Raw genomic sequence first — 15,070 nt, 5'->3', positions numbered from 1 at the left:
AAGTCCCCTTCTTCCCCCTACGGTTGCTAAGAACAAGCTTCAGGTACAAGGAAAAAAAGTCCCAAGTTTTACAAAACCCCCAAGTTCTCAGTAGATGAACAATGATGGAAAACTCACTAAGACTTGATTAGTAACTGTTGTATAACCATAACCATTGTGATATGAAATGTATCCATTGTCAACTGAAACTGTATTAATTATTGTTCCATTGCTATATCTATGACTACCTGAGTTGTAACCCCACCTTAATCAGCCACCTTTCACTTCTGTAATATGCTTACACAAAGCCTATAAAAGGTAACTCACACTCTCACCGGGGGGCTGTCTCTCGAGCAGCAGCCCCTGCAGCAGGTGAAATAAATTACCAATTAATTAACCTAAGTGGGGGGTTCGAGTCTATTTTTCCAGGTCCCCTAAGTTATTTCACTGTGAGCTGTGACTCCACAGCAATCTACCAAGGGCAACAAAGTGAGACTCTGTCTCTTAAAAAAAAAAAAAAAGGAAATACAAACTGTTGTTAAGACATCTTAATTCTATTTAGAAAGTTTTTTAAAAACCCTGAAAGTTCTAACAGGCATTGACTGACAAGTGGTGCATTTGTTTTTTGTTTTTTTGAGAGAAAGAGTCTCATTATGTTGCCCTCAGTACAGTGCTGTGAAATCACAGCTCACAGCAACCTCCAACTCTTGGGCTTAAGGGATTCTCTTGCCTCAGCCTCCCAAGTAGCTGGGACCACAGGTGCCCGCCACAACGCCCAGCTATTTTTTGGGTGCAGCCATTATTGTTGTTTGGTGGGTCCGGGCTGGATTCGAACCCGCCACCTTAGGTGTATGTGGCTGGCGCCTTAGCCGCTTGAGCCACAGGTGCGAGTCAGAATGATTTTTTTCACTTAGAAAAAAATGAATGAATGTTAGAATGAATGTTATTTCATTTTGACGTTACTGGATAAGAAAAATGGATTTTACTCTACGATTTTATAGATGGAGCCGAGTGGCTCAGAGCATTCAAGGGCTTGACACAGACAAGCAGTTTTAGGGCTAAATTCTACATAACTCTACATCAGAGGCTCACTATGTGGGAAGAAGCTGTGGCTCAGGAAATGGCAGGGCCAGGACTCAGAGCAGGGTGTCTATGCTAAGCCCTCTACTGGGGACAAATCAACACCTCGTCTACAACAGACTGGCCCCAGCGGGCTCCCTTACGCAGCAGACCCCAAAGGGCACACAGAGATTATCATCTGTCAAGAGCAAATGCAGCAGCAAGGACAGCGAACCTGGGCCACAGCCTGCAAGGGAGTGATGAGGCTGCTGTGCTTGATCTGAATGTCAGGAAGGTCTCCGTGCCGGTAGCTTCTGTACAGGATGACCTGAGCGTCCTGCTTCATTTTTAACTCACTCTTCATCTCCTATAGCCACCAGAACCAAAGAAGGAAGATTAGAATTCTGACTAAAGAAAGGTAGTTGTGCACAAGATGTGATGTCGAGATCCAGCTTTCACATAAAGGCAAAGTAGTAACAACTGTCACAGTGGATTAGTGCTCTGCTTTACCAGTCTACGGCAGGTGAAAAGTACGAAATAAAACTACTATGGCAGTAAGCACAGCAAAGAACACTTCAATATCTATTATAAAATAATAGGAATATTCATAAAATTGAAGCATTTGTTTGAAAACTTTTACAAACACAGATTGGAGGGCTGCCTGTCTGCTCCTCCTGCCCAAACCAACCCACGCAGGGCCTGGGCACTTGCTGACCTCTGCTTGGAGACCTCTCTCTGCTATGCCCATCACTTGGGTTCCTCCTTGGGCAGGAGTCATCTCTCAAGAGGCCTCCACCATTGTGCCCCGCACAGGCCATCCTCAGATGTGCTCTCACCAGGCTTATTCCCAACACTGCATGTGTCATTAACTCCACCTGTCTGTCTGTCATGCTCCCTGGACTTTAATTCCATGGCCATGCATCCCCTTGCCCACCAATACTTACCACGGTGCTAGGTGAGCACAATGCCCCAGAGGTGTACGTTCAACAGAGGGCCACAAACATTAAGCAGAGCCTTCTAGAGCCTGACGCCTCCAGGTCACGCTTGATTCCTGGTCAGCAGATCAACCTGAACTCCTGTGTCGGAGGGTCTGCCCTCCCTGTGAGTCAATCATCTCTAACAGCCCTGACCAGACAGCATCTCATTCTTGGGGAGTGGGGATAGGGGTTTGGGGAGTGAGGTGGGGACTCCGAGGGTATCAGGGTTACTCAGGAGCCTAGAGCTCCTCTGGGGGTGAGGAAACAGCCCCAGGTATGGGGCAGGGTGGGTCCTGCACACACCCTCCAGTCTTTAGACCAATAGTTATACTTACAGAGACAAGAGGACGAAAAGTACATTTTCTTCCCATGGAAGATAAAGCAGAACCATTTAACGAACTCAGATTTGGAAGTTAACTGGCTAAAGATTTAAACTGAACTAGAACAAGGACAGTATTTTTATTCATAACCTATTCTATCTTTCCTGAAAATTTTGTCATAATTACTGATTTATAATTAAAATAAAAAATTATGGCTGAAAAAATTCTGTCATGACTTCCACATTTTGAGAAATGTGTTAACCATTAAGTCAACATCATACTCATTTCCACTCAATACCTTCAGTGGAGCACTCTGTGTGTCTGGCCAGCCCTGCCACCCCTTCCTCTGGGCTCAAATCCCCTCCCCATCCCCTGGCTGACCCTCCACCATAGCTCATCATTTCACGGTGGCCCCTGACCCAATGTGGCCCAGTGAATCCCTGCCCAGGGTTCTGGCCTTGAGGTGGGGAGTTGGCCAATCCCATCCCAGTGGCAGACTCACTGAGCTGTACGACCCAAGATGAATGACAGTCATACCCCAACCCTGAGAGAAGGGTGGTCTGCAAACAGCACCAGTCCGGAAACAGCACTGGGCTGGGCTTTCCTGAGGCAAGAACCAGTGACAGCCCCAGCAGGCCAAGACCAGACGGTCACCAAGTCGGGCACCTCCTATTTCTCTCCAGTGTTCCAGTACCCAGGGAGTCAGCAGGGACTTGGCTCCTGAGTAAGCTCAGCTCAGATACTGCGGTTTCCATGATTTTGGCTTTCAAACAAACACTGGAAGCGATATCTTATAGGAAGATCATTGCCTTATATCCGTGATATAAAACACATATTTCTGACCAATCTAATTTTGGAAAAGATACTGACCTTCTCTCGCTTTTGTTCAGCAACACCTTTTCTGGCATAAATCAAACTGAGTTTTTCTGGATCTTTTAAAAACCGTCTGCGTAATCTTAGTATTTCTGTCCGACAGTCAGTGCCTGAAGAACAACGAAGTGGATTTGGTTACAGATGGCCCAGGGACACAGACACGTGGCCTGCCTCCTTCCCCAAGGCCCTAAAGTGAGAGTCAGGATACTTCGCTATACTTAAACACTTTAATTTAGTATTTTCTTAATGACACAGGCCCACAAAGAACAGCAGAGGAGACAGGAGACAGCAGGGACCAGCACCAGGACTTAGCTGAATCCTCGGCAATGCAAAGGAATGGCCGCAGTGGGAAACAGAGGCTTGGGAACCAGCAGGACAGGACCCTCCATAGCAGGAAGAAAGCACAGCCTGGGAGGGACACAGGCCACAGTGGGAGGAGAGGTTGGCCCAGCACCTCTAGTAACAGCAGCTGCCTCCCCTACTGGGCCCCGGAGCACACGTGCCTCTGGGTCTGAGACACAGCCAGGGGCCCAGCGGCTCGCTCCATCCCACCTCCACAGCACACTCCCAATCTGCATTGTGCCCATGCAAAAGTCACCACTGTGAAGTAATGTTACAATATGAAAGACAGAAACTAAAATAAGTGACAAGGAAAGAAGAACTATTAAGCAGATCATGTGGGAAAAAACTTCAAAATATCGTTCTTTATCAGATGAGTAAGAGTAGATATTACAGCCATGAACCAAGAAGTGAAGAAAGATTCAGAGAACAACAACAACAACAAAAAGCTCATGGAGATTAAAAATAGGAGCAAGGGCTGAAAATAAGGTTGAACAGATTTCCTAGAAAATGGAGAGATAATACAGAAAGGATACCCAATACCCAAGCACAAGAATTCCAAAAAAGAGAAAATAGAGGTGAAGATGTCATCAATAAAAGCAAGCAAGATGTGATTCCAGAACTGGGAACATGAGGCAGCAGGCTGAACGGGCCACCCCATGCCCAGAGAAACAAGATAGAAAAACCTGCTCCAAAGGATGCTCTTGAGAAATTTCAGAAAACTGGTTTAAAAGTGAGGATCCTGGAAGATGGCTGACTGGTAGCAACCTTCTACAGAGGCTCCTAAGCAGAGGAAGAAAAACTGGATGGAATTGGACTCTATGAAGCTAAAAACAGGGAGCTGAGCCAAGAAAGAAGTTCGGGCAGGTGTAACTCCAAGGAAGACCATCCAAGAAAACAAATTACAGGTACAAAGCCTATCAACTAGAGGATGGGAGACCCCTCCCCCAAGCAGGGGGCCTGCCGCAGGTTATCTGCAAATGAGCAGGGAACAAAAGACCTCTCATTTTATCTTGCTATAGAAAGCCACTAAACTCTACCTCTGTTTCTCCAGGTAGACACCACCCGGCCAGGCATAAAATTGAACAGGTATTTTTCCCCCACAAGTCCAAACTCCCAGTCTACCCTTTCTCCCTCACAAGGTGGTCTTAAGTTCTACCCCCTGCAGAGCACAGAGTGTTTGGAGTGTTTGGTCTTGTCCTGAGAGAACTGGGCATATTATGGACTGCCAACCATCAGGACAGAATCTATGACTAATGGAGAAGACAGACAGTGTGGGAAGAAAGAATGACTTGGCGGGAGGAGGAGAAGTGCCCTGGTTATGACTATGTCCAGCCAGGGGGAGTGTTCACACTTGATTCAGGCTATGTCTGGCAGGACGGGGTATAGAACCCCTGGCTCTGATGGCACCCACAGTGGGAGAGTGGTTGCCCTCTGTTGGCTGAGATCAGCAGACAGGGCTGGTCCTGTGACCTGAAAGCAAGGGCATGGTTGCCTGATTCCAACAGAACCCTCAAGCAGTGGCTTATTGGGTGTCAACCAAGACCTGAGGGCTACAGCATAGTCCACTGTCTCCAGCAGGGCTGGTGAGCAGAGGCTTACCAGGTGAGGACTGAGACCTGCAGGCGCAGTGTGGTGCCCTGACTCTAACAGAGCCTGCAAACAGAGGCTTGCCAGGCAGTGGACTGAGACTGACAAGTGGGGGAGTGGTGCCGACTCCAAATGGTCTGGCAAGCAGAGGCTAGCTGGATGTGGACAGAGACTGGTGGGTAGGAGTGTAGCCCCTGACTCCAGCTGGGCCTGTGAGCAGAGAAGCAGACAAGAGTGTGGACTGAGCCTGGCAGGTGGAAATTGGATTCCTGGCTCTAATTGTGCTGTTGGAGACCCTTGAATCCCTCTCTGTTGGGTAGGGTTTGCACTCCCTGAGACAATTTGGTTAGAACCTATGTCTAGGGCTGTCCACTTGGGGACATTCTGAGGTTGACCTTCAATGTTCTGTAGTGGAAAAGAACTGAAGGGTGGGGTTGGATGCCATAGCTGTTTATATCTCCTCACAGTCGAGATTTAAACCTAATACTGTGGATTCTTAGGATAGGGTAGAAGTTGGCTAATATCAAAACAGAGCTAGCCTGCGTTATCTCACCAAATAGGTCCTCAGAGTCTCTGGCTAAAACTCTGAAAGGGGCCTTTGTAAGGTTGTAGGAGATAAGCCACAATTACAAAGCCTAGCGCTTTGGTAAGGGGCTATCTCTACAACCTGGGAACCCTAATTTGATCTCACCCTACCAGTTCTAATAACCAAACAGTGGAAAATAAACATGGTGTGGACCCAACAGAAGAACTCTGGCAACATGTATAACCAGAGTAGATCAACACCCTCCCCCCGAAAAAATGACAACGGAGATACAACTGAAGATGCCATGCATAGACAAATGGCAGAAATGTCAGGAATTGAATTTAGAATATGGACTGCAAATAAGATAAATAGAATGGAAGAAAAGATAGAAATTGAATTCCAAAGAGTAGTTCTAAAGTTGTATCAAGAAATTAATGAATTCAAAGCCCAAGTCACCGAAGATATGGACATAATGAGAAAATTGATAGCAGAGCTCAAGGAAACGAATAAGTTAGTTGAGGAGCTCCAAAATAGACTCCCTCAGTAATAGAGTTGACCAGGTAGAAGAAAGGATCTCTAAAAGGATCTTTTAAGACAAAGCTTTTGAATGTTCCCAAACACTCCAAGAGGCAGACAAACAGAGAGCAAAAACCGATCATTCCCCGAGAGATTTGTGGCATCACTCCAAAAGATCAAACGTTCATCTTATAGGAATTCCTGAAGGAGAAGAGGATGGTCCTAAAGGTACGGATGCTCTACTTCAGGAGATTTTGGAGGAGAATTTCTCAAGCATTGCAAGAGATACAAAACTTCAGATAGTAGATGGTTTCAGAACCCCAGCAAGACTCAATCCAAATAAAGCATCACCTAGATACATTGTGATCAACTTTGCCAAAGTTAAGATGAAGAAGAAAATTCTGCAAGCAGTCAGACATAAGAAAAGCATCACCTACAAAGGGAGAAATATCAGAATGATTGCAGATCTCTCAGCTAAAACACTTCAAGCCAGAAGAAGATGGTCATCAACCGTCAGTCTCCTAAAACAAAACAACTTTCAGCCCAAGATCCTCTATCCAGCTAAACTGAGTTTCATTTGTGATGGAGAAACCAAATACTTTAATGACATAGACATGTTGAAGAAATTTGCCATAACGAAACCAGCTCCAGGATATTCTCAGACCCATCCTCCACAATGACCAGTGCAATGTTCTACCTCCAAAGTAAACTCACCTAGAGATTTCTGAACAAAAGCCAACTTCCACAGTGGTGAAAGGATTAAAAATGTCCACTGGACATCTGAAAATCATGACACCCAAAACACAACCAGGCTTATCAATTCTCTCAACTATTGTGAATGGTTTAAATTGTCCTCTAAAAAGGCACAGGCTGGCTGACTGGATACATAAACTCAGACTTGATATCTGCTATATACAAGAATCTCACCTTACCTTAAAGGATAAAAATAGACTAAAAAGACTCAGGGTGAAGGTATGGACTTGCATAATACAGGAAAATGGAAACCAGAAAAAAGTAGGGTAGCAGATACAACTGGCTTTAAACCAAAAAAGATAAAGAAAGATAAGGAAGGTCACTACATATTTGTCAAGGAAAACACCCAACATGAAGAGATTTCGGTAATTAACATTTATGCACCCTACCAGAATGCTCCTCAATTCATAAAGCAGACACTAACGGATATAAACAACTCGATATCTTCCTGCACTATAATAGCTGGAGATTTTAACACTCGTTTGACAATTTTGGATAGATCCTCCAAGAAGAAACTAAACAAAGAAATATTAGACTTAAACCTGGCCCTAGGACAAAAGGACTTTACAGACCTCTACAAAACATTTCATCCTAATAAAACTGAATATACATTCTTCTCATCAGCCCACGGGTCATCTTCCAAAATAGATCATATCCTAGGATACAAGTCTAACCTCAGCAAATTTAAAAGTATAGAAATTAATCCTTGTATCTTTTCGGACCACCATGGAATAAAAGTTGAACTCAATAGCAATGGCAATCTTCATACACAAACAAAGTCATGGAAGCTAAATAATATTAGGCTGAATGAGAGCTGGGTCAAAGACAAGATTAAAAAGGAAATCACCAAGTTTTTGTAGCAAAATGATAACAAAGACACAAATTATCAAAATCTGTGGGATACTGCAAAGACAGTCCTAAGAGGAAAATTTATAGCATTGGAAGCCTTCATCAAGAAAACAAAGAAAGGAAGCCAACAACTTAATGGATCATCTCAAGCAACTGGAAAAGGAAGAACATTCCAACCCCAAACCCAGCAAAAGAAAAGAAATAACCAAAATTAGGGCAGAATTAAATGAAAATGAAAACAAAAGAATCATTCAGAAGATCAACAAAACAAAAAGTTGGTTTTTTGAAAAGATTAACAAAATTGATGAACCTGTGGCCAACCTAACCAGAAACAGAACAGTAAAATCTCTAATATCATCTATCAGAAACAGTAAAGGAAAAATAACAACAGACACTTCAGAAATTCAAAAAATCCTCAATGATTACTATGAGAATCTCTATTCCCAGAAATACGAAAATCTGAAGGAAATGAACCAATGCCTGGAAAGCACACCACCTTCCTAGACAAATTAGAAATCTTGAATAGACCTGTATCAACCACTGAAATAGCATCAACCATATGAAATCTCCCCAAAAAGAAAAGTCCAGGACCAGATGGCTTCACATCTGAATTCTATCAAACCTTTCAAGAGGAACTAGTACCTATTATTATACAACCTTTAAGAAAGCATACAAACAGGAATACTTCCCAACATTCTATGAAGCAAATATCATCCTGATACCCAAACCAAGAAAGGATCCAACAAAGAAAGAAAATTATAGACTGATATCATTAATGAATATTGATGCAAAAATATTCAATAAGATCTTAGCAAACAGAATTCAACAACACATCAAAAAAATTATATACCATGATCAAGTTTGTTTTATTCCAGGGTTACAGAATTGGTTCATCATACACAAATCTATAAATACATCACATCAATAAAATAAAAAATAAAGACCATATGATTCTCTCAATTGACGCAGAAAAAGCCTTTGATAATATACCGCATCCTTTCATGATCAGAATTCTTAAGAAAATAGGCATAGAAGGGTCATTCCTTAAACTGATAGAGGCCATCTACAGCAAACCCACTTCCAATATCATATTGAATGGTGTAAAATTGAAAACATTTCCACTCAGATCGGGAACAAAGCAAGGATGCTCACTGTCTCCACTGCTATTCAACATAGTAATAGAAGTCAGCCATTGCAATCAGGCAAGAGAAGGTGATTGAGGGTATCCAAATAGGGTCATCAGAGGAGATGAAACTCTCACTCTTCACTGATGATATGATCCTATATCTGGAAAATCTCAGGGACTCAACTTCAAAATTCTTAGAAGTGATCAAGGAATACAGCAGTGTCTCAGGATATAAAATCAATATTTACAAGTCAGTAGCTTTTATATACGCCAACACTAGTCAAGCTGAAAAAACAATCAAGGACTCACTTTCTTTTACAATAGTGCCAAAGAAGATGAAATATCTGGGAATTTACCTAACAAAGGACATGAAAGATCTCTATAAGGAGAACTATGAAACTCTGAGAAAAGGAATAGCTGAAGACGTTAACAAATGGAAAAACATACCATGCTCATGGCTAGGAAGGATCAACATTGTTAAAATGTCCATACTACCCAAAGCAATATACAGACTTAATGCAATCCCTACTAACGCACCATAGTCATACTTCAAAGAACTTGAAAAAATAGTACTGTTTTATATGGAATCCAAAAAAACCACAAATAGCAAATACATTATGCAGAAATAAGAATAAATCAGGAGGTATCACATTAACAGACTTCAGGCTATACTATAAATCTATAGTGATCAAAACAGCATGGTACTGGCAAAAAAAACAGCAGTAGATTTATGGAAAAGAATAGAGAACCAAGAGATTAACCCAGATTCTTATCGCCATTTGATCTTCGACAAGCCTATCAAAAATATTCAGTGGGGGAAAGACTCCCTATTTAACAAATGGTGCTGGGTGAACTGGCTGGTGACCTGTTAGAAGACTGAAACTGGACCCCCATCTTTCACCATTAACAAAAATTGATTCTCACTGGATAAAAGATTTAAAATTAAGACATGAAACTATAAAAATACTAGAAGAGAGTGCAGGAAAAAAAACACTTGAAGAAATTGGCTTGGGAGAATATTTTATGAGGAGGACCCCCCAGGCAATTGAAGCAACACCAAAAATACATTACTTGGATCTGATCAAACTGAAAAGCTTTTGCACAGCCAAGTGCACAGTAAGTAAAGCAAACAGACAACCTTTAGAATGGGAGAAGATTCTTGCAGGTTATGCTTCTGACAAAGGTCTGATAACTAGAATCTACAGAGAACTCAAACTAATCAATAAGAAAAGAATAAATAATTCCGTTTCTATGTGGGCAAGAGACTTGAACAGAAACTTCTCTGATGGAGAAGGTGCATGGCCTACAGACACATGAAAAAAATGCTCATCATCCTTAATCATCAGAGAAATGCAAATCAAAACCACTCTGAGATATCATCTAACTCCAGTAAGATTAGCTCACATCACAGAATCCCAAAACTCAGATGTTGGCATGGATACATAGAGAAGGGATCGCTTCTACACTGCTGGTGGGAATGCAAGCTAATACGACCTTTTCGGAAAAAAGTTTGGAGAACACTCAAGGAACTAAAAGTAGACCTACCGTTCAATCCTGTAATTCCTCTACTAGGTATATACCCAGTTACAACAAAGACATCTGCACAAGAATGTTTACTGAAGCCCAATTCATAATAGCCAAGTCATGGAAACAGTGCAAGTGCCCACTGACCCAGGAATGGATTAACAAATTATGGTACATGTACATCAGGGGTCCTCAAACTTTTTAACAGGGGGCCAGTTCACTGTCCTTCAGACCATTGGAGGGCCAGACTGTGGGCCCCAGGACCAGTCGACTGCTAAGCAGGACAGGCAGACGTGACAAAAACAACCGGCGGGCCGGATAAATGTCCTAGGAGGGCCACATGTGGCCTGCGGGCCATAGTTTGAGGACACATGATGTACACCATGGAATACTATGCAGACATAAAAAAAGATGGAGACTTCACATCTTTTATGTTTACCTGGATGGAGCTGGAACTCATTTTTCTTAGTAAAATATCTCAAGAATGGGAAAGTAAGCATCCAACGTACTCAATACTACTATGAAATCATTATATAACTACCTATACACTCATATGAATGGCAAAGCATAACTATAGTGCATAAAGTAGAAGGGAAGAGGAGAGAGAGGGGAGTGGAGGGGGGATATGGGAGGAGACAGGGTATTTGGGGGGAACTCACCTAATGTGCATGATGCAATGGTACATTTCAAAACTATTAAGAAATGAGTATAATTGTGATGGATTTGTTACTTACTTCAATGTAAGAATTTCACATTGTATATCAAAGCAGTACCCTGAACCTCATAAATCCATCAATGTACAAAGTTATGATTTAATAAAAAATAATTTTAACAAAAAAGGGAGGACCCTAAGAGTGTCCACAGAGAAAAGACTCAGGTTCTCAGACAGGATTTGCACAGAGGATGACAGCAGGTTCCTCACTCGCATCTCTGGGCAGGAGACCAACAGGACTGCACCAGGGGTCTCCATCTGCACAGCCTTCTGGGCCCTGAAGAGCACAGTGATGGCCCCAGGACCCAAGTAACGCTCACCATGTAGAACTCCTTTTCTCTGCACGCTGCAGAGGAAGGGCTTCCTCCAAAGAAGGAATAAACCACCAAGGCAGGGGAGTTGAGCAGTCCTTGAGGAGAGGAGGATGAAGAGGGGTCCCTAGGTGACAGCTCAGCAGAGACCCTGGGCAAACATCCTTAAAAATAATCATAGTATTTCACGTGGCTTAATCAAAAATAATCCTGTGTAGCCAAAAAAAGATAAAATTTTGAACACTAATGAGATCACGAGTTTGACTTAGCTGAGCAGGACGAGGCACCAGCAGTACAGTGTGATCCATGTGTGGGGGGCCAGACCCATAATGTCTGCCCTGCAAAGGCAAAAACAGCAGCCACATAAAAGCATTATGTGGAGATACTGAAGTAAATGCCGAAACTCAGCTGAGGGAGCTGCTGGTCTTGTCTCTAGGATCTAAGAAATACGGAGAACTGCCATTTCTTCTAACAAGTATCTGTCTCTTTAAACTACATGCATACACAGTAGTATAACTGATATAACTAAAGCAAACCAAAACAATTAAGTGATTGTAAAGTGTCATTTTAATTAAGCTACAAATTCAGTTTTCTTTTTTTGAGACAGAGCCCTGGATAGAGTGCTATGGCATCACAGCTCATAGCGACCTCCAACTGCCAGGCTCAATCAATTCTCTTACCTCAGCCTCCCAAGTAGCTGGGACTACAGGCGTCCGCCACAACGCCCAGCTATTTTTTGGTTGTAATTGTCATTGTTGTTTGGCAGGCCCGGGCTGGATTTGAACCCGCCAACTCTGGTGTATGTGGCTGGCACCTTAGCCTCTTCAGCTACAGGCACGGAGCCTACAAATTCAATTTTCTAAGCCGCATTTCCTTTCAGTGGTAATAAATAGTATCACAGTAGGTATTACTGGCCATCTTTTATGAACCTCCACATGTTCTCATTTAGGCGAGAAGGTACATGTACCACAAAGGACTATATAAAATATTTTAAAACTATAGAGATACATGGGCAGATTCAAATATGTTAAATGAATTTAAATGGGCAGCCCATAAGTATTCATTTTACCTACTTCTGCAATTTTTCTTTTTTCTAAATCTATACATAAAACTCTCAAGAAAAAGAGTCTCAAATTAGGTTTCACCTCTTACCTTCTTTAATTCTATACATGGTCTCCCAATTCTTTGGACAGCATCCATGATACATTTTTACTCTAAAAATGTCGGCAGGGAAATACTGTGGAACAATCTGCATGGTGGACAGTAACTGCCACCATCTCCAGCAAGCTTCATTTATTTATGAGCTTCATCCCCCTCAATAGAGCTCGACTGGCCCAAAGTCACTAACTAGCAATTGCCAGAAGTCACCTGGACTGCAGGTCACCCCACAGTGGTTCAGGTACACCCTGCAGTGAGTCTTCAAAGCTAATGGGAACGTACATCTCCCATTAGTGAGTCTTCAAAGTTCAGAGCACATGGAAAGTGCTGTGTGCCTCGGGCTTGCTGGGAGCAGGTATGAGGTGAGATAGCTGAGTGGCCACGGAGGGTGAGGGCACCTCGGGCCTTCATTTCAGAACTTAGAGCTGTGACAGTCTGAGACAATGGGCAGGACCAGGGGTTCTGCACTCCTGGTGCATCGTAGGCATGAAGGGGAAGAGAATAAAAGGCAAGTAGCCTGCTGGTGGGGGAGGGTGGGAGGGGCTCACTGGCACACCTCTACTCAGAGCAGCAGGAGCCAGATGTACCTCTCAGGTAATTCTAGAGAAAGATGTGGGCCACAGGTTTGCAAGTTGGGAGTAAAACATTTTGTGTGTTTTTAGTTCCTACAATTAAATAAAGAAAAATTTATCCTTCCTTCTAATTTCACTTCCAAATATTTAAGTTCCTATGTTGGGACTGCCCTAGGATTCTGACTTGGGCCCTTTTCCCTGGGCACTCCTTCATCTGCACTCACTTCCAGGGCTACAGTTCTCAGTGCTGAGTCTGTGAGTCCCACCAAGCTTTCCACTTAGCCCCTGAGTGTCCCACTGGTCAGGTGTTTTTGGCCTCCATCTCCTGACACCCCTTGCTCTCTTAGGATTTTTGTTTGTTTGTTTTTTGGCCACGGCTGGGTTTGACCCTTGCTCTCTTAGGAAGGCCATTCAGAGCTCTGTGCCTGGATACATGCACACATCATGCAGCTGCTTCTCAGCACTGGGGCTCAAAGCACATCCCACCACCCACAGCCTGTCTTCTTAGCACCCTTTATGTAACATGTCCCACAGCATCTGTAACCCTGGACTGCACAGGGTCCTCAATCCTGGTTTGGGGTCAGCTCTCAGTGACCATGCCCTGCATTGACTGGGCTCCTCTGCATCTGTCCTGCTCTTCTCCCCTCCTGCCCCCTACTCCTCTCAACAGCACCTCACCAGGTCTCCTCTGAGGCTCTCTCCACTCCACCTGCCTGGATTAACTCTCTCACCTTTAAGACTTGGCTAACCAACCAACATCATCCCACAACCACCAGTTTAATGGCCTTACCCACCCCAGAAAATTACCAAATGAATGGATTAAGTACAGCTTTTTCAATAGGTTTTCTGGAACTTCTAAAAAACAATGTTTTCAACCTGGTAAGTGCCTTGACAATATTTACTGAATTTGAACTTTAATAAGCTTCATTATAGGCTACAGGAGATGCGGACACAAGAATGGGCTATCCTGATCTGAGCCTTGGCTCTAACTGGGAGGGCAGGTTACTCCAAGCCTGTTTCACTCACTGACCTTTCACTTTGTTATTCAGCTCATCTCCTGGAAGGCTCAGCCTTTTTTTCCCAAAATCAGGTCCCACTGTCTTCAAGGGTGCTCGCTGTGACTTTTCACTCCTCTTATGGGCAAATAGCAAGGAGGAGGACAAGGAATCTGATGAGGAAGCTGCATGATCCGCCAGCAGGTCAAGGCTGCTCCCTGTCAGCCAGTTAAATGAGCTTCTTCCATCTGCAACATGCACAATCAGTGGTCACTGTACCTGGAACTGTACACAGGGCAGTGATGTCTGCTGGAGGCTCTGTCAGGTCCCCAGGATGTGGCATGAAGCAAACCTGGACCTCGGTGCCCCTACTGCAGAGAAAGAAACAAGCTGCTGCTCCCCGCATAGAATACTTAGTACATACTGAAAGGTGCCAACGGCCCCCAGTTTCTAATATTAATGTCATAGAACTTCCAAAGTGCTCATTCAAATTAGCCCTAATTCGAGAACCAACACAATGTGAAAAAAATTTATACACAGAAAAAATGTACATAAAAAGATTAACATATTTTACTTTGTAATTTGCTGGTCAAAGCAAACAGCTGTTTGAGAAAGCACAGCTTAATAAACTGTACACATAGTAAGTGAATTTGGTTAGCTCTCTACTTCACTTTTGAGAGAAGAGAAGTGTTAAATTTTGCTACATTAGATTTTTCTGTACAAAAATCAAAACAAAAGGCTCGGCACCCATAGCACAGTGGATACAGCACCAGCCACATATACCAAAGTTGGCAGGTTTGAACCCAGCCTGGGAACAATGACAACTGCAACAAAAAATAGCCAGGTATTGTGGTGGGCGCCTGCAGTCCTAGCTACTTGGGAGGCAAGAGA

General features: G+C 43.3%; 1 protein-coding gene across 1 annotated transcript in view; it reads right to left on the bottom strand.

Annotated features, from left to right (window-relative positions):
* Nucleotides 1-15,070, bottom strand: part of PRKDC (protein kinase, DNA-activated, catalytic polypeptide) — a 186,463-nt gene that overhangs the window by 51,224 nt on the left and 120,169 nt on the right. Inside the window, exons 59-61 of the mRNA XM_023508282.1 lie at nucleotides 14,215-14,427; nucleotides 3,206-3,318; nucleotides 1,274-1,405 (exon numbers count right to left, since the gene is read on the bottom strand). Of these exons, the coding sequence (XP_023364050.1) occupies nucleotides 1,274-1,405; nucleotides 3,206-3,318; nucleotides 14,215-14,427 (458 nt within the window). The remainder of the gene's footprint in view (nucleotides 1-1,273; nucleotides 1,406-3,205; nucleotides 3,319-14,214; nucleotides 14,428-15,070) is intronic.

This window comes from Otolemur garnettii, unplaced genomic scaffold (genome assembly GCF_000181295.1).
Source record: "Otolemur garnettii isolate 467f Iridium unplaced genomic scaffold, OtoGar3 scaffold00237, whole genome shotgun sequence".
Taxonomy (NCBI): Eukaryota; Metazoa; Chordata; class Mammalia; order Primates; family Galagidae; genus Otolemur; species Otolemur garnettii.
Note: the sequence above shows the minus strand (reverse complement) of the source record. Positions and strands in the feature narration are given on the sequence as shown.